We start from the raw sequence: 24,024 nt of genomic DNA on the forward strand, positions 1-24,024 counted from the left end.
TAAGGGTTTATGAGGTTTCATCTCCAACGGTACCCGTATATTGATTATTCAAGTTGTTCATAACTGTATTCAGTAGGTAGTATTATTGACTTATTCAATAGATACGGTATTAATTCTTGACCCGCCATTATTAATTTTAGTTGGTTGTATGCCCAGCAAGACCTCTATAGTTTGATTATAGTTTATTGTGGAACACGTAGCTCAAGTTAAAATAACCTCTTTACAAAACCCTAAAATTTCCAGTAGGCTATCACTAAAAATTGATGAGAATAGGAATTACATGATTTCATGATATATTGTTTAAATGCTATAGGAATTGAAAAAACTATAACTACGATACATACTACTTTATAATATAATTGTAAACTAACTACATACTACTTTATCAGTAAAACTGTGATACTTTGTGACTTAGGCTATTCAAGTATTACTGGTACAATAGAAATGTTTTTCTTGAGAATGAGTAAATATTAGCATACCGTATATCCAATACCGGCATTTTTTATTTACTAACGTTAAGCATCGAATTATTCATGAGATTTTAGAGACATGATGCTCTGCAAGTATTATTTTTGCGAAATGAATTAGAAGTTGAGTATTTTTTTCAAATCCATTCAATTTTATTTTAAACAAGAGGCGAGTTGGATTATGCTTCTCAAATATCAGCTAGTTTCTCTCTATAATTTTGATATTTATGGTAAATCTTAGTCACATAATTCTGCTGTATTTATAATAGGCTGCCAGTTTCATTCGAGAAAATTCAATTTCAAGTCAATTGCTGTTTAGGATTTGTATTGATTTATAATAATGTAGGCTAATAATAATTCATTAACATATACCATCTCTAAATTTCCTTCTCTATATTTATTTCAGAACCCATAGTACCGTAGCCTTAGTCTGTTTGTTAAGTCTGATTCTCGTCAGAATCAAGAAGCCTTAATATACTGTTTTTGAATTTTTTTGTTTCCAAAATTCGAAGAGAATAAAATAATGAATGCTTTTGTTCACACCTTTAGAATAATGCTTCTAATTAGTTGGAAGATGAGTACTTATTTTGAAATGAGATCAGAAACAAGGAGTGTCCATCTCTTTTGTGCATCAAGAACTTACTCTTCTAATTTCTTTGATTCTTAATTGTGATGACACTATCACAGCTTGTATCTTGTTAGCAGAAGCAATGGTGTGTAATAAGCTGCTACGCCCTTCCTGCCTTCTGTTCAGTAAACAAGAGTCTGTCCGCCCTAGAATGTCCCTTGCATTAAAACTCGGACATTCGGATGTAAGGAGTAGGCTCCTAGGCAAGGAACACTACATATTTAGTCCGCCTCTTGCTCTAGAAAACTTATGGTATAAGATAGACTCATTGAGAAACAATGCATGTTGTAATTGAATTGGAAAAATCTCATTTATCACAAATTTATCATTTATCACAAATTCATCATTTATCACAAATTCATCATTTATCACTATATATGCAATTATCAACATCTAAATTCAATCATTCAATTCTTTTAGTAGTTGGCTACCTTCGTTTTGGAAAGAATTTCAAAACAAAGAAATCTCATTTTATTTATTAATCAAACAAATAAATCTCATTTCTCATTTGCCACTATATGCAATTATCAACATCTAAATATGCAATCATTCAATTCTATTAGTTTGTAGTTGACTACCTTCGTTTTGAAAAGAATTTTCATACTATTAGTTTATTATTATAATATCAATGTATGGCTATCACTTGGTTGAGAGACCTAAGATATTGTTAAAAATTAGGTAATATGCACTGGTGTAATATACTGAGTGGCACACCAATGAAAGAGTAATTCATTAAAAAAAACCGCATGTAGGCTAGTTAATTTCAAACACACAAACATTTTATCGAAAATAAAACAATCACTACAATATTGTAGTAATTACCCTTCTTAATCGAGTAATGATAATTTAGAAGTTGAAATTAAGGACTGAAAATTTTGTGAATTGAACCTATTTTGAACTATGTGTTATCTAAATTTGGGAGAGGAATAGCACAAGGCTACCTTATTTTTCCTCTCCCTATCATTTTGATAATGTACTTATTGTATAAATGAATAAAGAATAAAGAGGTTTCATTGCTAAATACTGGGAATAGTCTATTATGGGCATGGGCATAGACTTATACAAAATCTGAAATCCAAAGACATATTTTGGTGGAGTCTTCACCTACAAATAATTTCAATCAATTGTACTTATCAGAGAGAAAATTATCAACTAACAATTTTCTATTCATAAAAGGTTGACATACCATGTAGATTTATTTTGTTTGCATGGTAACTTCTGTTTTAATTTTGTTTTATTATGATTCAGCAGGGGCCTAATTGATAAAACTCAATTAAGACTGGGTAAAAATTCGACTGAGTCATTGTCAATATTGTAGAACCGTTCCATAATTGAATAAAAACACACATATGTTGTCAAATTCTACACTGTTTTATTAAGTACACGACCAAGGTTTCAACTTGAAAATGTGACCGGTGTGGTCACGAAACCTTGGTCGTGTACTAAAATAATAAAACAGTGTAGAATTTGACAACATATTTGTGTTTTTATTCAATTAAGACTGGGTACTTGAATCGTTAGTTTATTCCAGTATGAAATGGATTGAAAAATAAAAAAAGTATCGTCAAACATGACATCAATACAATTAAATTATAATCTTATTTTGTACTTATTCAATTTCTCACATCTATGTGTTTCTATATTTTTTCTATTTGTACATTTTTCTTTGACATACACTGTATTATCGTACTTATGCTTCAACTTTAGTGCATTTATTCTTGCAGACATTAGTATGGTACCTTGTTTATCCTGTATTCTGTATGCATGTTACTGATGACAGAAAAGTGCACATTATTACAGCAAAGCAGCCACAACGTGCCAGTAATAGTGATGCTGAAAATATGAATGGCAAGACCTGACAATATTTGCTTTGTTCGTCAACTTGTCATCACTATAGTTGACCTTGGAATTGGTGTCCTAACAAAAGCTACTATTAAATCCCATAGACAAATAAACTGTTTCAAAAGTACAGTGCATGAAAAATGTGTCCAATGATTGCCAATTGAAACCTCGATTGAATACTTGAAGGTGTCTGCTGTCTACACCATGGTGGATCGAATCAACTTGAGATGACCAATTATTACTCATAAAAATAAATCTGTTAGTACCGGTAGTAGCTGAATTTTCATACTATAAATGGTAGAAGTCTGTTATAATAAATTTCTTCAAATTATAAATATTTTTTTATATTAAAATTCTTCCAATAACATGGGCCAAGTTTAATGAAATTCTTGTAATTTGATTTGATAAGTTAAATTTCAACAGTACTATATATAGAGTACCTAGAGCAAAACAATCTACAGTTTTACGAAATTCATAAGAAAACAATAAATTTTATTTGAAATAGTTTTTTGAAAGAACTAACCGTTTAGTTTTATAATTACAATAAAAATATGTGAATGTGCTGTTTATCATATCGAATATGAAATGTGATGTTACTGGTATTTCTATCTTAGTAATCTGCATATTGTGATTATCCCAAAACAATTTTATTTTCTTACTCTTTCTATTATCTACTAGATTGATTATTTATCGATTCTTCACACATTACAAAATGACTTATCAATTTCAAGGCTTGGCAATTTTTTAGAACTAACATTTCTGAATTTACTGAAGATATAGACATGATCCATGTATCTCCTTATTGTAAATATCAAACTTTATTAGAACACACTTTCCCTTTTTCTGGTTACTATGATCATTTGACAATAAAATATTGAACTTACTTCCAAAGCACTTCAGAATAATGTGACATATTCAAAATACAATAACGATTAAAATCTCTTCGAAATATTAGCAGAAAACAATTAATCTATTTAATTGCAAACCAAAGGAACATTATCCTAAAAATATACAATATGGAATATTTTATATTTAGAATTATTGTATTTTGAACATTGTAATAGAACAATTTTCATTAAATAAAAGAATTCGCTTGAATATTTGAATAAATATTTCGTATTTGAATCATTTTAATAAAATGTAATCCATAACATGACATTTCCTAGTTAAGTGGAGTAGTTCAACTTCCTGTCTCTACAAGTATTTCTTAAATCCTCTGTTGATATATTTAAACATAGTTATAAAACTAGTTTCCAAATATAACGTATCCATTCATCCATCTTTTATTAAATCAGATATTTATTTTAATTCACCAAATAATCACTGTTCATTTTACAGTACTGAAACTTCTAATGCTGCTATTAGATAAATCAATATTTTTGGATACTCTACTCCAGAATATTTTACTATATATTTATTAATATTTTTGTAGTGCAGTTTGCAGTGTTCAAAAATAATTGTAACAATCCAACTGGTAAACTTTTGAAAATATCTATTTAATCATCAAATTTGGTTGACATTCTCATCAATGGTGAATAATGTTGTTGACTAATAAACAATAATGTGTAGTTGAAACATCAAGTACCTACTAAATCTTATGCTCTTGTAATAATTTTTTTGTGACTTGTCTCACTGCCGTTTGTGGAGTTGTAAAATATTAATATGATAATCGGACATAAGTTTTCAAGCTCAAGCCTATTGGAAAAAACTCATTCAATTATAGGCCTAAATGTTAAATATAAGCCAACCAAATAATGTAATAGCTAGAAAAAAGTAAACGTTTTAATAGTAGACCTACCTTATTTCTATATATACTAGTTTCCATCGAATATGCATTTCTCATACGAGTTTCTTGATAATAATAGTATTATAATGAAAATAAATATGTTTATTCTGTTATTCATTCATTAAATCAATGCATTGATGCATTGATTGAAACTAGACATTTATATTAATTTACACTGCCAAGAGCCTATACAACCTGAGACACCCACCTAAAAAAAATTGATCTACATTACTAGCATTGAAACTATCAGAAGACAACTTTATACGTAATCAGTAAAATTATAAATAAAATTCCTGAACATTATATTAACTGTGCCAAAGAAAACTAAGAGGTAAAACATGATACATCAACATTTTGTTCAAGAGCAATTAGAAGTACCTACCTATATAATAAGAAGCCAATCACTATGAGTACTATCTGATACTCGTCTATTTCTCATTCCATGAATGAATTCTAGTAAATAAATCGTTTTTGAACTATTTTTCACGACACTACAGACAAATTTTTTGAATAAAATTTATTAAAAATCCACACGTGAGTACTAGTTTTGATAACTTTTATTAAAAAAACTCGACTATAGTGTCGTGAAAAATAGTTAAAAAACGAATTAATATTCTCATAATGTGTGCTTGCTGATACTCCTGTAATCTGTAATCCTTTTATTAAATACTTTCAAATTTTTGGAATTATCTCCATTTCATAATACTTTCCTTCATCCCATCCTATCATACTTACTCTTTATGTTTCCTTATGCCTTTTCACCCTCTCATGGATAAAAGGATTTCCTAGTACATAGTATGGATAACCATTGTTAGAAAACATTCAAATTCTTCCCTATTTTTGAATGCACTTCCTAATTGGTATTTTATTGTTATTATTTTATTTGGATGAATTAAATTGTATATTTGTATTGTTATATTGTATCTTGCATGTGTGTATATGTGTGTGTGGATAAATTGAAAATTGTCTTCATTTTGACATTTGTCTACACATGTCTTTCAAATTTGTGACCTCACAAACATCACATTCATTCTAATATTGCGGAATTTTCATTATTATCAATCAAATTATCTTCGATTAATATGTTATTTGTTGAATTCCAGTTGTATGCGGAGCATGACGAAAGTGTGGGGGACGTGTTGCGCCTGCTGCTGGCCGAGTACAGTGTGCAAGTGCCTCGCCTCTCATTGGCTGGCTCCAGGGCTGAGGTGGACGCCAGCGCACGAGCCTCGCTGCTCGACGGGGAGATACTCATTGTCGATGAGGGACTCAGGAAACTCCGAGCTCAAGGAGGTACATCTGAAAACCTTTTGTAATGATTCCTAGATTAATTTCATGTGTGACTTCCTTGGACATAATGTGAGACAATGTAGACATGTGGAATATATAAGTTGTACCTTTGGAAGTTGTAAATCTTGGAATGTTGAAAATGAGTAAATTCAATTAAAGTTAGTTATAATTCAGTTACAGAGGAGTTTGATGGAAAAAGGGCACTAAGAACTTCAGGCCCTTTTTCGGTCAAAGTGCTTAATGGAGTCACCGCCATTTTCTCTATATGTCTACAAATATTAATACATCTATGTTTTCCTGAACGATGCGACGACGATTTTAAGAAAACAGTGTCAAACGTTTGAGCGTTAATAGTTTCATCATTGACAGCGTTTTTCTCAAAACATGGTTTTTGCACATGTGCCCTTCTTCCATCAAACTCCTCTGGTTAGATCCAGTATCCAGTTACACAAGCTGAACTATCAGAAGACAACTTTATACGTAATCAGTAAAATTATAAATAAAATTCCTGAACATTATATTAACTGTGCCAAAGAAAACTAAGAGGTAAAACATGATACATCAACATTTTGTTCAAGAGCAATTAGAAGTACCTACCTATATAATAAGAAGCCAATCACTATGAGTACTATCTGATACTCGTCTATTTCTCATTCCATGAATGACTGCTAGTAAATAAATCGTTTTTGAACTATTTTTCACGACACTACAGACAAGTTTTTGTAATAAAATTTATTAAAAATCCACACGTGAGTACTAGTTTTAATAACTTTTATTCAAAAAACTCGACTGTAGTGTCGTGAAAAATAGTTGAAAATGAATTAATATTCTGATTATGTGTGCTTGCTGATACTTCTGTAATCTGTAATCCTTTTATTAAATCCTTTTAAATTTTTGGAATTATCTCCATCACATAATACTTCCTTTCACCCCATCCTTTCATACTTACTCTTTATGTTTCCTTATACCTTTTTACCCTCTCATAGATAAAAAGATTTCCTAGTACATAGTATGGATAACCATTGTTGGAAAACCTTCCAATTCTTCCCTATTTTTGCATGTACTACACTTCCTAATTGGTATTTTATTGTTATTATTTTATTTGGATGAATTAAATTGTATATTTGTATTGTTATATTGTATCTTGCATGTGTGTGTATGATATGTGTGTGTGGATAAATTGAAAATTGTCTTCATTTTGTCATTTGTCTACACATGTCTTTCAAATTTGTGACCTCACAAACATCACATTCATTCTAATATTGCGGAATTTTCATTATTATCAATCAAATTATCTTCGATTAATATGTTATTTGTTGAATTCCAGTTGTATGCGGAGCATGACGAAAGTGTGGGGGACGTGTTGCGCCTGCTGCTGGCCGAGTACAGTGTGCAAGTGCCTCGCCTCTCATTGGCTGGCTCCAGGGCTGAGGTGGACGCCAGCGCACGAGCCTCGCTGCTCGACGGGGAGATACTCATTGTCGATGAGGGACTCAGGAAACTCCGAGCTCAAGGAGGTACATCTGAAAACCTTTTGTAATGATTCCTAGATTAATTTCATGTGTGACTTCCTTGGACATAATGTGAGACAATGTAGACATGTGGAATATATAAGTTGTACCTTTGGAAGTTGTAAATCTTGGAATGTTGAAAATGAGTAAATTCAATTAAAGTTAGTTATAATTCAGTTACAGAGGAGTTTGATGGAAAAAGGGCACTAAGAACTTCAGGCCCTTTTTCGGTCAAAGTGCTTAATGGAGTCACCGCCATTTTCTCTATATGTCTACAAATATTAATACATCTATGTTTTCCTGAACGATGCGACGACGATTTTAAGAAAACAGTGTCAAACGTTTGAGCGTTAATAGTTTCATCATTGACAGCGTTTTTCTCAAAACATGGTTTTTGCACATGTGCCCTTCTTCCATCAAACTCCTCTGGTTAGATCCAGTATCCAGTTACACAAGCTGTACCATCGAGAAAAGAATACTTCAAAGTAATAATTAATCTTTAATAAATCATTATTATTATTATTACACGAAAATCTTAATTAAATGTAAATCACCCCGAAGACTTCTGCTGCTGCAAATATTGACAACAGGGTAAACAACCAGATGGAAATTCGATGAGCGCTACTATACAAAAATTATAGTGAATTCCCATCTAGCTGTTTACTCTGTTGTCAATATTTGCAGTAGCAGACGTCTTCTGGGTGATTTACAGCATTTAATTGGGATTGTCGTTTAATAATTATTATTCATTAATTAGCATTTGAACAAATGCAATTTCCATCTGTAATCTTGAATATCTTGTCGTATCTTTGTAAGTTGTTAATCATGGGATGCTGAATGTGGGTGGATTCAATTAAAATTGGTTATAATTCAGTTACAATGGATTCCATTGCACTCTTTTCAGCTTATAATCCTGGAATGTTGGATGTGGATCTCCAAGTAACTTACATATGGGTATTAGTCAAAGATAGTAGACATTCGTCTACTAAGTTGGTTATTAGTAATATGGTTCATATCTGGATCCCTATGTTAGTTACATGGCTCATATAAATTAATAGCTGTTGTCCTGTTATAATTTACATTCATTTTCTAAGAATATTCTACTATTTTATGAATACTATTGTATCCAATAAAAATCTATGTTTTTGAAATTTTCATTTATAAACATTTAATCACACGCTTCCTGCTGTTTTAGTTCATAATTCTACAGTTCTTCATAAGAATATTCTATTTTTAAAACTTGGGTGCAACTTTTTGAATTGAAATAGAATCGGTTATTCTATTGTGATCTGCAGAACACTCTCCACACTAGTCTATGTGGGGAAAGCACAACATGTGAGACCTCTGTCCTATGTTATCATTTCTCTCTGATGTTGTGAAAAGTGAGTTTAAATTTTAACCGATTATCTCTCATGATTATTTGAGTGAAATACTCTGTTGTCGAGTTTGTGATTTTTACGATGAGATATCAAATAAGTTATCATTGGTTTTAGTCTTGAGAATTGACTTTTTGAAAAATATTAACGAATAAAAACTCTATGCATTTAAGGATTCAACCTTTTTTTCAGTTTTGTTACATATTCGTTCAATATACACAGGATTTGATCAATAAAATAATGTCATAGTAGGAAGGTGAAAATGAGAAAGTGTTAAGCTGTTAAAAACTGTATTCAGATAGAAAATTACCCTTGTCAGTTATAAGACTGTAGAATTTTTGTTGCATAAAGGATTCAATCATCAAGTATCAGATTAATGAATTGTGTAGCTAAATTCATGTAGGCCTATGTTGTTTGCCATATATTGAAAGAATCTCAGCTGCAAAATACATAATGGTTTTGATTGCAGTGTTCTCTTGCTCAATTACCAACTTCCTAAGTATTTTTCTTTTTTAAGATTTTTTCATATAAAAAATTCCCAAATCCCGAGGCAATTTATTTCCTCCAATGATGAGGTTTTTTGTAGTAAGGGCTGAATTACAAAAAAATTATCTCTTCCACCATAGACAAATAAATCATAGTTAAATGTTTATAAAAAAAATGTTTTCCCATTTGAATACAGCATTATATAAGGGTGGTACTATAATACTATCTTTCAAGGAACAATAACTAAAATAATTTATTCTCATAATTGAATAATCCTCCCTGGCTTTTGGGCACATCTATTCTATCTGAGAATGTTGGCTTGGCTAGAAAATAAATAAATGTTCGTGTATATTGAATTAAACCACTTTTAATTACCTACTCATTGCACAAATTATCCTTGAGATTCACTTGACACTCTATATCCAATTGGAAGATAAAGGACAAATTGTATTCAGCTCAGGAAATACTAATTTATTGTAAGATGTGTGATATTATTCTTCACCAATAATAGGCTTCTGCTGATGTATGGTACTAAAAAAATGAAATCCATTGAAGTTCCTTAAAGAAAACTCAAGACTACCCGTGTTCTCCAAAATATTACAATCTATCAAGAGAAGTTCTTCCAGAATATTATATAATTTTCATGTGCTCAGAACATTCGAAGAAATATCAATATTCATAAGACTAGAACATGATTCTATCCCATCTTCTGTTATGATTATAATTTTATTTTTCTATAAATTTAATCGAATATTATTAAGATTATTTTCATTCATACATCTACTATGATTTTATAGAATAATGATTCCCTTGTTATTTGAGTTTCATTCCAATATAAACTTTTTCAATCTGAATTTTTGAGTATCAATATGAAAATGGGATTTCGAAAACTGCAGACTATTTCATCTCTATTTTATTGATATGTTCATAGTTTTTTCAGGAGAGAAGTTGAGAAATAGTCCAGGCAATGAATGCTCAAAAAAGGATTCAGAGGGAAATGTTTGGAAGACAATTTTTCACCCCGCAGTTCTGTTTAGGGTAGTGAGGAGGTAAACATATCAAAAGTCCCCACCCCTACCCCCTGTGCTAAGTGGGTGGGGGTAGTTTAAAGGTACCATTTTTTGGTTTCTCGCATAAAACTCAAGAACTATGTATCTTAAGTACTCGACTGTAATATAACAAATTAAAGCTTACATAATTTCCTACAATATTCATTTTACAACTTTTTTTATATCTCCTCTAGTTTTCGAGATATCTGCTCTTGAATGTGTGACGTTTTTGAAAAAAAAACACGCTTGCCACCAATTTTTTTCTATTTTTGCTCTCATAACTTCTAAAATCAATATTGATTATGAGCTTATAGAGCATTGAGTTCTCTTCAATTTGATGTATAATTTCACACTTTTACAAATTTTCCTACACCTTTTGCAGCAGCTTGTGTTGAGTGTGAAATTATTGCAACAAGAGACTCAATTATTGAGTCTCCATTATTGCAACAAGAGACCAATTGACAAAGGAATTTGGAGGGAATGTTTAAACCAAATTTTTGACTTTGCAGCTTTGTTGAGACTAGTTGGGAGGAGAACATACGAAAAGTCCCCATTCCTAACTGATGTGCTAAGGGTATGAGGGTGGTTTAAAAGTTTCATTTTTCAGCGTTTTGCTTTCACGCTCATATCTTGAGAACTTTCACGATGAGGTATCAAATAATTTATCATTAGTTATAGCCTGAAGCTTTTCGAAACATATCAAAGAATAAAAACTTTATGCATTTAGTGTTTAAAATTTCATTTTCAAGTTTGGTTCCTATCTTTAAAAATACAGGACTTAATTAAGGAAATAAAGTTAGTATGCTCAGTAGAAATAATAAAGTGTTCAGCTGCTAAAACTGTATTGAGATAGAAAATTACTCTTATAAATAACATATAAATCTCGTCAGTACGTCTCAGTAGTCAGTCTCCTTTTGAATCATTTTATTACTTTTATGTGATGGAATAATTTGAAAGGGTACTGAGATTTATATTTCATTTATATTAAAAAGTAGCCCTAAAGAAAAAATACAAAATTACTCTTGTCTGTTACAAGACAGAGAATTTTTGTAGTAGGTCTATAAAAAATACAACTACCAAGTATCAGTGACATTGAATTTTGTAACTAATTCAGGTATGTTGTTTGTTAATTATTAAATGGATTTTAGCCGCAAAATACATAATAGTTTTCATTTCAATGTTATCTATGCTCAATTACCAACTTCTCAAGTCTTTTTCCTATTGAAGATTTTTCCATATAATTTATCCCCAAATCCAAATAAAATTCATTTCCTCCAATGATGAGGTTTTTTGTAGTAAGGGATGAATTACAAAAAATCTCTTCTACCATAGACAAATAAATCATAGTTAAATGTCTATAAAAAAATGTTTTCCCATTTGAAAACAGCATTATATAAGATACTATAATATTATCTTTCAAGAAACAATAACTAAAATAATAATTTATTCTCATAATAGAATAATCCTCCCTGGTATTTGGGCACATCTATTCTATCTGAAAATGTTGGCTTGGCTAGAAAAATAAAAATAAATGTTTGTGTATTTTGAATTAAACTACTTTTAATTACCTACTTATCGTGCAAAGTATCCTTGAGATTCACTTGACACTATAATCCAATTGGAAGATAAAGGACAAATCGTATTCAGCTCAGGAAATACTACTTTATTGTACGATGAATGATATTATTCTTCACCAATAGTAGGCTTCTGCTGATGTAAGGTACTAAAAAAATGAACTCCATTGAAGTTCTCTAAAGAAAACTCAAGACCACCCGTATTCTCCAAGATATTACAATCTATCAAGAGAATTTTATTTCATTTTCATGTGCTCAGAACATTTGAAGAAAAATCAATATTGATTAGACTAGAACATGATTCTATTTCATTTTCATGTGCTCAGAACATTCGAAGGAATATCAATATTGTTAAGACTAGAACATGATTCTATCCCATCTTCTGTTATAATTATAATTTTATTTTTTTTCTAAATTTAATCGAATATTATTAAGATTTTTCTTCATTCATACATCTACTCTGATTTTATAGGTTTCACATTCCATTATTATTTCAGTTTCATTCCAATATAAACTAGTATAGTATTTTCAGTACTAATAGTACTATTACTAGTTTATAGTACTAGTACTCAGTATTTTTCAATACTGAATTTTTGAGTATCAATATGAAAATGGGATTTCGAAAACTGCAAACTATTCCATTTCTTATTTTATTGATAATATGTTTATAGTTTTACTCAGTTTGGTTCACATTCAATAAACTGATTGTCTTCTTCTTACACTATTAGCAAAAACAATGTGAACCTATATCTACTAATCGAATTTCTGAGTTGCTAATTGCTTAAATTTACTTTGGTGCGTGAGTTGGTAAAGTATCATAAACCCAGTATCTCTGTGAACACGAAATTTGTTTTGGAACTCAATTTTTAAACATAGCAATTGCAGTATTTAATTGAATTATCACAGTGATACGGTAACTGAGTTGCAGTTTCAAATTAATTATCTTTCAATTTAATTTACAGATGAGAATACACTTTATCGAGCAACTGAGCATTTCTTATTGGATGAAGTGGACTACATAGTCTCACTGCGCAGCATTGGTGAGCTGTATGCCAATCCAATTCGCAGATTGGGTTATCTGGAACCTGATGAGTATCAAGAGATATTTGATGCTATCACCGGCTTGGTACATGTTTGTCAAACACTCACTGAACAGGTTAGTACCAAATATATTAATAATCTTGATCAATTTCGAACTTCTTTAATTTCTAATGTGTGTGCCTCATTTTTACTGGCATGAATTAGTATTTTAGTTGAACACTTAATTATTTGATGAGCAAAGATATCATCCCTCCTATAGCAATGTCATTCAAACCCCATTCAAATTATAATAGCTTGGATTACATTTGAAAAATTTGAATCATCAAAAACAAAACCTCTATTTTGCTTCATTAGGATGGAATTATAGTTATTGTTTATATGGTAGCTGTAGATTAGATTAGATATAATATAAATATGAATAATTGAATAAATATATCAAGTCATAACAACAATTGCTAGATTTTTGGAGGTCTCATGTAAAATGTTCAACCCAATACCTACTTAATAAAGGAAGAAAGTAATATCCAAAAGCTGACATTATGTAAGAAATAAATGTAGTGAAAAAAATACTGTATAATATAAGTTAAATACCTTTTAAATTTGATGAATTATTGTTAATTCTGAAAACAAAATTGTGAGACATGAAAAAAAAGTATAATAATAAATACCTTTCAAATCTGATTAATTATTAATTCTGAAAACAAAATTGTGTTATTTACCAACAATTAGCAATGCTTGATTGAAGATTTGTAACAACTTTCAATTAGCTTGAACATAAACTAGTAATAAACATTAATAATAAATGGAATAAAGATAACCGAAAAATTAGAGAATATTTTACAATAGAAGCCCATATTTGGAAGATTGACGTACAGTGGTGGGAAGTACATAGTAGAAAGGGAATTGAAAAATTATGATTTCTCAAAAAAGCAAACTCAATACAATTGAAGAGAAAATAATACACAGAATTTTTAATTTCTCAATTTATCAATTTTATTGTATTTATCAATTCAAGATAAATCAATACCGTACAGTATGCAATAATAATTTCAAAAACAGATGAAAACTGTGGTGAAATAAGGTAATAAAAAATGAGAAAATCTTACTTCCATGATGAAATAAAAACAAAATATCTTGTTTTTTCATTTTAAAGAGTTTTAAGACTTGACATGTTGTCTTTTTATCTCAACATGAAAATAGGAAAGTTCTACAACATCTCTGATAACACAAAGTAGCATGTAGGTTGTAATCTACTACCATTCGAACTAGTTTATTACAATATTTAGCTGTTCATCATTTATTATTAAATATCAGAATAAACAGGAAAATATAGACCACTTTTAAAAAAGTTGGTTTACACTGAGAAAAATATGTATGTTGAAAATTTTAGCGCATATTCTATCATGGTTGACAAATGATGTTTGATTTCATTACAACTGGCAACCTTTTTCTAGATTTAATGAAATATGTAATTGCCTCTTGTGTCCTTTAACAAACATGTTAAACATATTATACTTGTCAATATGTCAAGTGTAGACCCACCTAGACATAGAATTAAGTTAATTATAATAGTAATATAAACCCAATGAGAAATATGTTTGAGGGAATCTTTATTCTCTATTTCAAATAAAAATTTAAAGAATCTTTCCAGTCAAAGTAAAAACTAATTCATTCAGGTGACAAGTCCATGACGTGTGTGCTCCTTAGATTTGAGATTCTATATATATCCAGTACTGTCGCCTTATTTTTAAAAATTACAATATTCTTTAATTATTCTGAATTCCTCATTTTTATTGCAAAATTCATGTCGGATGAATCGGGCACATCATATCGATATGGGACTGTTCCTACAATGACATTTATTTGCCTTTTGTGTCGTAGATAAATCTCTAAAAATAAATGTTTGCCAGAATTCTCTTCTAACATTCTTCTCTCAGTTTAACATTCTTCTAACTTCGATGAGTAAATTGCACTTCATGAGTTTTGAAAAACTAATAAATTATAATATTATTATCAAACGAAAATCCAAATTAAATGCTGTAAATCACGCTGAACATTCACAGCATTTAATTTGAACTTTCATTTAATAATAACTTAATAATTAATTCATCAGCATTTGAATAATTGCAATTTATTTATTTACAAAAAATACATACATAATGGCAATATTTCAGTAATTTCCATTAATAGATTATAGTCAAGTTTATAAATCGAACAAGAATATACTGCTTTTCATTATCCATTTATCTTAAAATATACTACCTTGAATAATCCAGTACCAATAGCAAATCCCTTCTAGCATTGTAACCTCAGGTGGAAGCTTAGTTGGGAGCATCATACAATAAGACATATATATTTATTCATTCATGTATTTGAATCTCACTGGGCCATATGAATAAAGTTGAGCATTTGCTTATACTTCTAATATATTGAGCATATGCTTCATTTTCTATGAATAAACGTGAGCAAAACCTTTTGATGATCATTATCAAAAAATAGTTTGATCATTTGCTCAAAAGTAAATCTTATGCTCAAAATTGTTTTGACAATTTATCATGGTTGACAAATAATGTTTGATTTCATTACAACTAGATTTAATGAAAAAATGTAATTGCCTCTTGTGTCCTTTCTTTAAAAAACATGTATGTGTTTAAATAAACTAGAGAATTTGCTCAATGTTTGAAGCAAATGCTTCAAAAATGGTGAGTCTAGTCTAGAGCAGCTTTTCACCTTTTGCTCATGGTAAAATGGCTCAACTAATTAAAAAGGGTAAAAGTACCCTGGTATTTCAGCATGTTTTACATATAAAACGTTGGGGAAAGGCTATCTAATTATTCGATTTCAAGAATCAATTGAAGAATCGATTTCAATATATCTACGTATATTTTTCCAAAGTTATATATTCACATTGCTGTACTAAGATAAATACCCACAGAAGTGGGTGCTGTTACTGTATTTCATAATAGCAGATTTCAGGTGAATATCGAGTATTTAGTCATGCCTTCAAAATTATGTCACTGTTTGTATGAAAAATCATTATTTTTTCCCAACTCAAGCACATAAAGCATTTTTCTGCTTTATTATTCTGTCTTTTTTATGATATTACTGTTATAAAATTATTATTGTCTGTAATATTATTTTCTTTTTTGTAATATATGTAGGTAGATGAATCAGATATACCATCTTCATGTGCTGTTAGTCCACACATTCATTCTATCTTATTCCTCCAAAAAATTCATCAGTGTTCCGAGTTTCTTCAATGTAATTTTTAAATTCTAGCCAATATCCAGCTCATATCTATTATCTTAGAAATTTTCGTTTTTTTCTGCATAAATCTAACTTATTGTTGCCAAAATATACACATCTTCTTTCCTTATGAATTAAAATGGGATATCTTTATTACCTTGCATTTTTTCTATTTTACAAGTATTTCATTCATAGTTGACAAAATTATTAATGCTTGACAATTTTTACAGCTGGAAAAAGTATTGGACGACTGGGAAATTGAAACAATTAAAATTGGTAAGTGGAAATTTTGTTTTATTTTCCAATATTGAGAAGCACAGAACATTTTATTCTCCCAACAACTATGATGTTTCGAATTCTAGTTTGACGAATTATTGTTAATAGGCTCAAGAAAGGTTGAGTGGTTGAACAAGTATCATACCTATATCATACTTAAACTGGTCTTATTTTGACTTTGACCTGCTTCTCTAACAAAAAATAGCTTTGCACTCTAGTGTGCCAACCCTTTAACGAGGTTTCTAGGCAAAGAGTATAGAATGCATTTCATAGACTGCAATTCATAATCTTTGGTCTGTGATCCCATTCATAATGCAATTTGATATCCATAGTAAGCGTCTACCCATATTAAGACTTGATAATATGTGTCCTTCTATCCAAGCCTCGACCCTATCATTCATTTATCATTGTATGCTCTAGATTTTTCCATTGTGCGTTACAATTTATCATTACTTGATGCTGGAGCTGGAACAGATAGGTCATATACTTTCTGGCCTCACAGAGAGAGAAAGAGAGAGAGAGAATACTTTAAGAAGCCTCAGGGATATATTCCAACGTCCCCGAAATGTTTTTAATATTTTGTTTAAGAAGGATCCTATTAAGACAGAGAAGATAAGAAATTGTTTTTTCCCGATATTTATATTGATTTCGTTTTTTATGATAATGGATAAAAACTGAATACTTCTACAATATTGTGGGTGTTTGTAATATTGTCTCTTTATTACAATAAAGCAAAATTGAGGTTTGGCCTATTTCCTACAAGCAGTGGCCTAGCAATATGTGAATAATATGATAAATAGTGATGAAAATCATCCATGTTGTATGATTCATCATGAAAGTTGTTTTATTCGATTCTCAAATAATGTTATAGTGGTCCACGTTATAATGGCAGTGTTTGATTAGCAATGGTATTGCTATCCTTGTCTATCATTTAACAAAGCGGATAGCGCTATCTCTTTCTCGCTTTGCTCTGTTGCCAGATCGTATTTTAACAATGTACAAATATTTAAACAAAATATTTCATCTTAATTATGAAAATTCACAATGAAATTATTGAAAAATATAATTTCTCGCTTAATAAAATATAATTAATTATTTTAAACGAGAATGAACCTTTAATATTACATAAATAAACATGTATCAGCTACCGTAGAAGGCACTGACAAGACAGAGGATCGGCAACGTTTTTCTCCACTACCATTATAACGTGGACCTCACTATAGTGACAAATATTGAGATGAATACCGTGAAGATGTTACTGTAATTGGTAAAATTACTTCAATTACAAAACAACATGTATTACTTGTTTAACATGTAAGTCTTGTAAGTTTGCTTAGTGTCTTTTATCGCAATGAAACTGTATGGTAATGACTTGTTATATATTATATTGTATGAGAAGGATTCAATAGTAGTATATTGATCCACAGTCATTACCATCAAATAGCTTTAAGAGTTTCCGGACTCTCACAGCTAATAGTATTCAGTGGTTTCACTGGGTAGATGATGGTCAGTTGATAGCTGGATGGAAAACATACTAATGGAGAGAGACAGAGAATCTATAAAGAAGTGGAGGAAGAAAGAATATCAATAGAAACTCAATTTGGCGGTCAATAATAATTTTCTATTGCCCGAGGGCCGAACCATGCGGAGAAAGTTGACCTGTTACTAAGATTATTTTATTTATATACTTTTCCTCAATTACAAAACATCTCACTGTGTTGATGTCTAGACAACAATTTTCACTGTTTGATTCGTCTCATCAAAACTTTAATGTAGTAGCAGAAACGTAATTTAGGCGTTGATTGGATTACTTTGAGGAAAAATCCAGCCAAAACTCCATTAATCTAAAATAACTCTTCGTGAATGTAATTGAAAAGAAGTGATAACATAACTTCTAACAATTTTAAAAAACGCGATCAGCTTTTTCCAGTCAGTGGAAGTGGGTTGCTTTCAAATTCAAAACTGGCTAAAAAACTTAATCCAAAATAATAATTAAGGACTGAAAATTTTGTGAAGTGAACAACTACCAAGACTTAACCTATTTCGGACTATAAAGTAACCTCATCTAAATTTGGGAGAGGATTAGCTCAAGGTTACCTTATTTTTTCTCTCCCTATCATTTAAATGATGTACTTATTGTATGAATCAATAGAGAATGAAGAATTATTGATCAACAGATAAGTACAAATTAATGTATGAGCAGAATTTGATGTGTAGGAAAATATCCAGTAAAGCCGGGCCACACTTGTCATGCAGCGTTCAGATCCTACTTATCCATAGGGTATTCCTGTAGGGTGGAGGAGAGGTTTTAGATTTAGGATGGATCACATGATGTACATGTCATGAAATGTGTGACATGCACCTTTCAAGACAGTTGTCATCCGTGATCGGATCGGAGTGAGGTCGGAACGCTGTATGACAGGTGTGTCCCCGGCTGAAATGGTGAAATAGGAATAATCTTATAAGATTATTCTGACATGTCACCTGCCATTGAGAGAAACTCAAATTTTTACGTTCTTGTGATAATTGTGAATAGCCTGAATAAATGAATAGATTTTCTATGTATTATAATAATCACTAAATGCTGAGGTTTTCCCTAGTAAACACTAGAATAGAATTCACTTCGACTCTTGTGTTTACTATCTGGGTTACTAAGAGAGTTTACTAAGGGGAGCAGACTAAACCAGCTAGAATATACTAGATATTACTTATTAGTTTTCATTCACTTGGCCCACTGCTCTGTACAGTATGAAAGTATGAAATTCTACAAAAACCAGTGATGCTATTGTGTTATCGTAATGTACAAAACAAAAAATTTGTACCCAAATACTAGACAAAGAATGATCAGATATTGTTTTTCCTATTCTACGTTTTCTACGTATTCTAATAATAACTTAATCTCTTAGTTAAATTTTAACCGTGATTAATTTCATGAGAACCAATCAGAGAAGCCGTCTTTTCTAAAAGGCCTTCTCCGTGATTAATTTCTCGAGAACCAATCAGAGAAGGCCTTTTAGGAAAGACGGCTTCTCTGATTGGTTCACGTGAAATTAAACACGATTAAAATTGAACCGGCTTTTGTGCAAACGGCACATAGAATACCCCAACCCAAATTCAGGCTTATCATTCGGGCTGCGTGACGTCTCAATCACACAAGAAGTGCATCTAAATGCACACTGAAAACTACATGATGTTCCATTTATTTTAACGGTTCGTTCCACGATTCTGTTGCATGAAAATGTGTAGCGATTGATGGAGAGCAGTCATTTGTTATTGGGCCGATCGATGGATGGCTCATGACTCTTGTCCTCTGAGCACTGAACGCAGCTCATCGTGTCTGTTCTGCTTCTCTAAGGAAAGAAGACGATCGACTTTGTCAATGTTGAGGTCACCAGTCACCAGTCACCAGTCTCCACCGATTACGCCTTACTCTTCAATGAGTAAATCCTCCTCGATCGGGATCGTGACACTGGAATAACTGCAGCTTCACAATCACGAATACAATGGATCGCTTACCTTCTTCGCCTCCATTTTGACCTTCGTCGCAGTAACGTGATTTGTGTCAGTGGGTGTTGTTTACAAAGTTGATAAGAGCATTTATCTTTGTGATGAGCGGCGAGCACAGTGCTCCATGTTATCGTAATCGAACGATAAACGATGCTGGAAAGATAATATGCAAATGTAACGGCCCGAGTCATGCTGAAATCACGCTCTAATTTATGCACGACATGAAGTAACGTTGAGTGAATCCTGCTCTAGACTTAGTTGGAGTGGGAGTTGGAGGGCTTCATCAGTTCAAGAGCATAATAATTGAAGTTGTCGACGATATTGGGATCTGCTAGTGGAATTTGATTGTCGACCATTCTCTGTAGACATTTCTGTAAAATAATTCATTCTTTTACTTTTGGAAAATTTCCTCTAAGTTCAATCCAATTACTAATTGTTCTGTATACGTTGCACACAGCTTCAGACAATCAACGAAATGTGTTTTTTTTTTCTAAATAATTCTATACTAGTAGTTCTGAGAACAGTAGACCTCGCGCAGCTATAAACCACAGTCTCCTCTAGTACTGTCCATCAGAGTAAATTCTGTCCTGTCCTGTCGGCGAGATATCGGTGTGTAAACGACTAATGGCTGATTGGGTTGTTGTATCGACAATGCTAATAATTTGATGTAAACAGCTATATGCTACTGCCATCAAAAGCTTACCGAGTTGAAAGCAGTTATAGTCGGAAAATACTATGCTTCTTCAAGTTATCAATTGCATGCCTCACTGCATGCAATTAATAGTCCACACAACAGCTGTTATTTCACCAAGTTACATTGAGAGATATTGAATTACATGCGTCATTGCATGCAATTTTTAATCCACTCTACAGCTGATTTATGATGAATAATTCTATAGTCTGATTTTTAATCTAATATTGGCGTATGAAGGAGGCTCCTTTTCCTTTTTTATTATCCTTGAAATGCAAAATTTCCAAAAACCTTGTATAAACGTCGACGCGCAATTAAAAAAGGAACATACCTGTCAAATTTCATGATAATCTATTACCGCATTTCGCCGTAAATTCGGAACATATAAACATTTAAACATAAAGAGAAATGAAAAACCGTCGACTTGGATCTTAGACCTCACCTGCTCGGTCAATAATATTATTGATTATATTTTTTGGAGACTGATCTTTGGGAGAGGGGTTGGTGACACGGGGAGGAGATGGATAGGTTTTTTTTTGGAGGAGACGGCTGAAGGAGGGGAATGCTGACCCCATATTATGATTGGGATGGGGCGAAGCTAAAGAAGAAGAAGAAGAAGATTGAATCTATTTTTTTCAAAATGAATCTTTTCCTTTAATCGAATCGCTTATTGCTCATATTGTACATATACACAGCTCCAGATATTGAACAAAATGTTGCTAATCTTCAATTTCCATTGCAGGCCAATTGTTCCCGGATAATCTCTGGAACCAGTATGAAGATTATCAGGATGTGTACAGGAAAGCCAGACAGTAAGTAGACTTCGCTTATCGTTATCATTGGTATCCCACAAACTGTTGATGAATGCTAAGTTATTTCTTGTAAATTTTACCAATTTACCAAAAGGTATAAGCTATTGTAATCATCAGTAGATATCGCTTAAAGTTGTCATTAATCCTATTATATTAAGCGAGCAATTTCTGTATTTTTATATCTGGTTATTCATATTTATATCTGGTTATTTATGTTCAACGGATCTCGAAAACGGCTCTAACGATTTTCACGAAATTTGGAACATAGTAGGTTTATGATATAAAAATTCGATTGCACTAGGTCTCATCTTTGTGAAAACTCGCTGAACGACATTAAAAGGATCGTCCTTGGCTGAAACAGCTGAGACTTTCGTCGTCTGTAGATAGTAAAAAAGTGAATAAGCGAGTGAGTATGTGAAAATCAAAATATCGCATCCCCGAAATTCATAAGATGACATATAGGCAGCTGTGAAATATAAACACAATCATTTTAGAGAATTGTGTTCTGTTTATCAATAAATAATAACGAGCAAAGCTCGGTGCCCCGATATTATATCATGAACTGTTGATGAATGCTGAGATATTGCACGTCGATATTACTCATTTATTCATAATCAATTAAGATGTCATTGTGCATTCAATATCATTAATGGAGAATCCATTAGAAAATCATGTAAGAAATAATTCATTTACTTCAACTAGAAAATCTAATAAATACCTGTTCCATCGATGAAACTGTTACAGGTTGCCAACTACAATAAACAATTTGAAACATCTACCCTCAATCTCTGACTTGAAAAATGATAATTCAAATGTATGCTACAGTATTTGCATAAATTTTTCAAAAAAATAAAAATTTATTTTTCAAATAAATTGAGTTGAGGTGTGATGGATTGCAGTGAAATGTAATATCATCCTATATTTGTTATTGAATCTAACAAATAAATTAGGATTTATTCAGAAAAAAAGAAGATATAGCCATGGGGTCACCATTATCAGGATACCCTGCTTAAGCTGGGTTTACACCAGCGTAAGCTATTGTTTCTCTATGGTTTACACCAAAGTTTTATTAACAAAATGTTATTAACTTAATCCTGATAGATTCTATTAGATTGAACGGAACACATATGTTCATCATATGTATGATAAGTTATGTTCAATCTAATAGAATCTATAAGGATTAATTAATTAACATTCTGTTAATAACTTTGGTGTAAACCCAGCTTTACATATATACGAACAATTTGGAAAAGTCTGAAATCATGAATAATAATAACCCTTTGAGAAAAAATATCATTTATTGGTATCAAAGACTTAAAAGAGATATAGACCCACAATGCCTATGCCTTCCCAATGATACCTCTTACTTGAAATTGAAGGCCGCCATTGGGGTATTTTAGCACGAGATATTATATCTATATATTCGTAATACTATAGATTACAAAGGCATTGGTATGTAATAATCTTATAGGTTGCCCCCTCAATGGCCGATATCAATTCCAAGTACGACACTAGCGCTGCATGTGAGTCTATGCATCTTTAAGTTCTTTGATTGGTATGGATATGTCGATGATATACTATGTTTATCTTCTATCTATCTATATATATATAAAAGCGAAATGGCACTCACTCACTGACTGACTCACTCACTCACTCACTCACTGACTGACTCACTCACTCACTCACTCGCAGAACTAAAAATCTACCGGACCAAAAACGTTCAAATTTGGTAGGTATGTTCAGTTGGCCCTTTAGAGGCGCACTAAGAAATCTTTTGGCGATATTTTAACTCTAAGGGTAGTTTTTGAGGGTTTAAAGTTCGTCTTTTAGCATGTATATTCTTCTGATTCCAATATCTTAGAATTATAATTGAAATGTCCATACCATAATTATGTTAATATATAACTATAATCTAGAGAGAGTACCTCTTCGAAACAGTTGTTCTGGTAACTAAATTAAAAATTTTGTCAGGTTGGCATTAAGTTTAGTTGACTTTGTTAGGTTGGCACCAAGTTGAAGATTGAAATGCATTTATCCAGGACCTCCAAAATACAAATTTATCCAATTAGCCAAAATTGGCGTTTTCTCAGCTTTTCTGCGTTGCCTCACCTTTTTCAATAATTTATGGAAAAATATTTTTAAAAAATATTCAGTACACAGGTTTAGCTGAGGTGGAAGAATTTTGTTCGCCAAAGATACGCCGATATAGTAACAGCTGGTGTTTTTCGAGATCAAATTGACATAATACGTTCAAATTCGGTACAGAGTTTCCTCTGAGGTCTCTACATGCAGGCGAGCGAAGCGAGCCCGCTGATCTCATTTTTGGACGATCCAGTCGGGGGTCCAGGGGGCGGAGCCCCCTGGCTAGACGGATATGGCGAGCGAAGCGAGCCTGACGGCTAGTACAATAATAATGAAACACATGAGGATTTAGAAAAATAT

General features: G+C 31.5%; 1 protein-coding gene across 1 annotated transcript in view; it reads left to right on the forward strand.

Moving 5' to 3' along the window:
- Positions 1-24,024, forward strand: part of LOC111049360 — a 443,105-nt gene that overhangs the window by 20,451 nt on the left and 398,630 nt on the right. The window contains exons 3-6 of the mRNA XM_039444636.1: positions 5,827-6,016; positions 12,972-13,165; positions 16,527-16,572; positions 21,513-21,582. Of these exons, the coding sequence (XP_039300570.1) occupies positions 5,827-6,016; positions 12,972-13,165; positions 16,527-16,572; positions 21,513-21,582 (500 nt within the window). The remainder of the gene's footprint in view (positions 1-5,826; positions 6,017-12,971; positions 13,166-16,526; positions 16,573-21,512; positions 21,583-24,024) is intronic.

Source organism: Nilaparvata lugens, chromosome 1, assembly GCF_014356525.2.
Source record: "Nilaparvata lugens isolate BPH chromosome 1, ASM1435652v1, whole genome shotgun sequence".
NCBI lineage: Eukaryota > Metazoa > Arthropoda > Insecta > Hemiptera > Delphacidae > Nilaparvata > Nilaparvata lugens.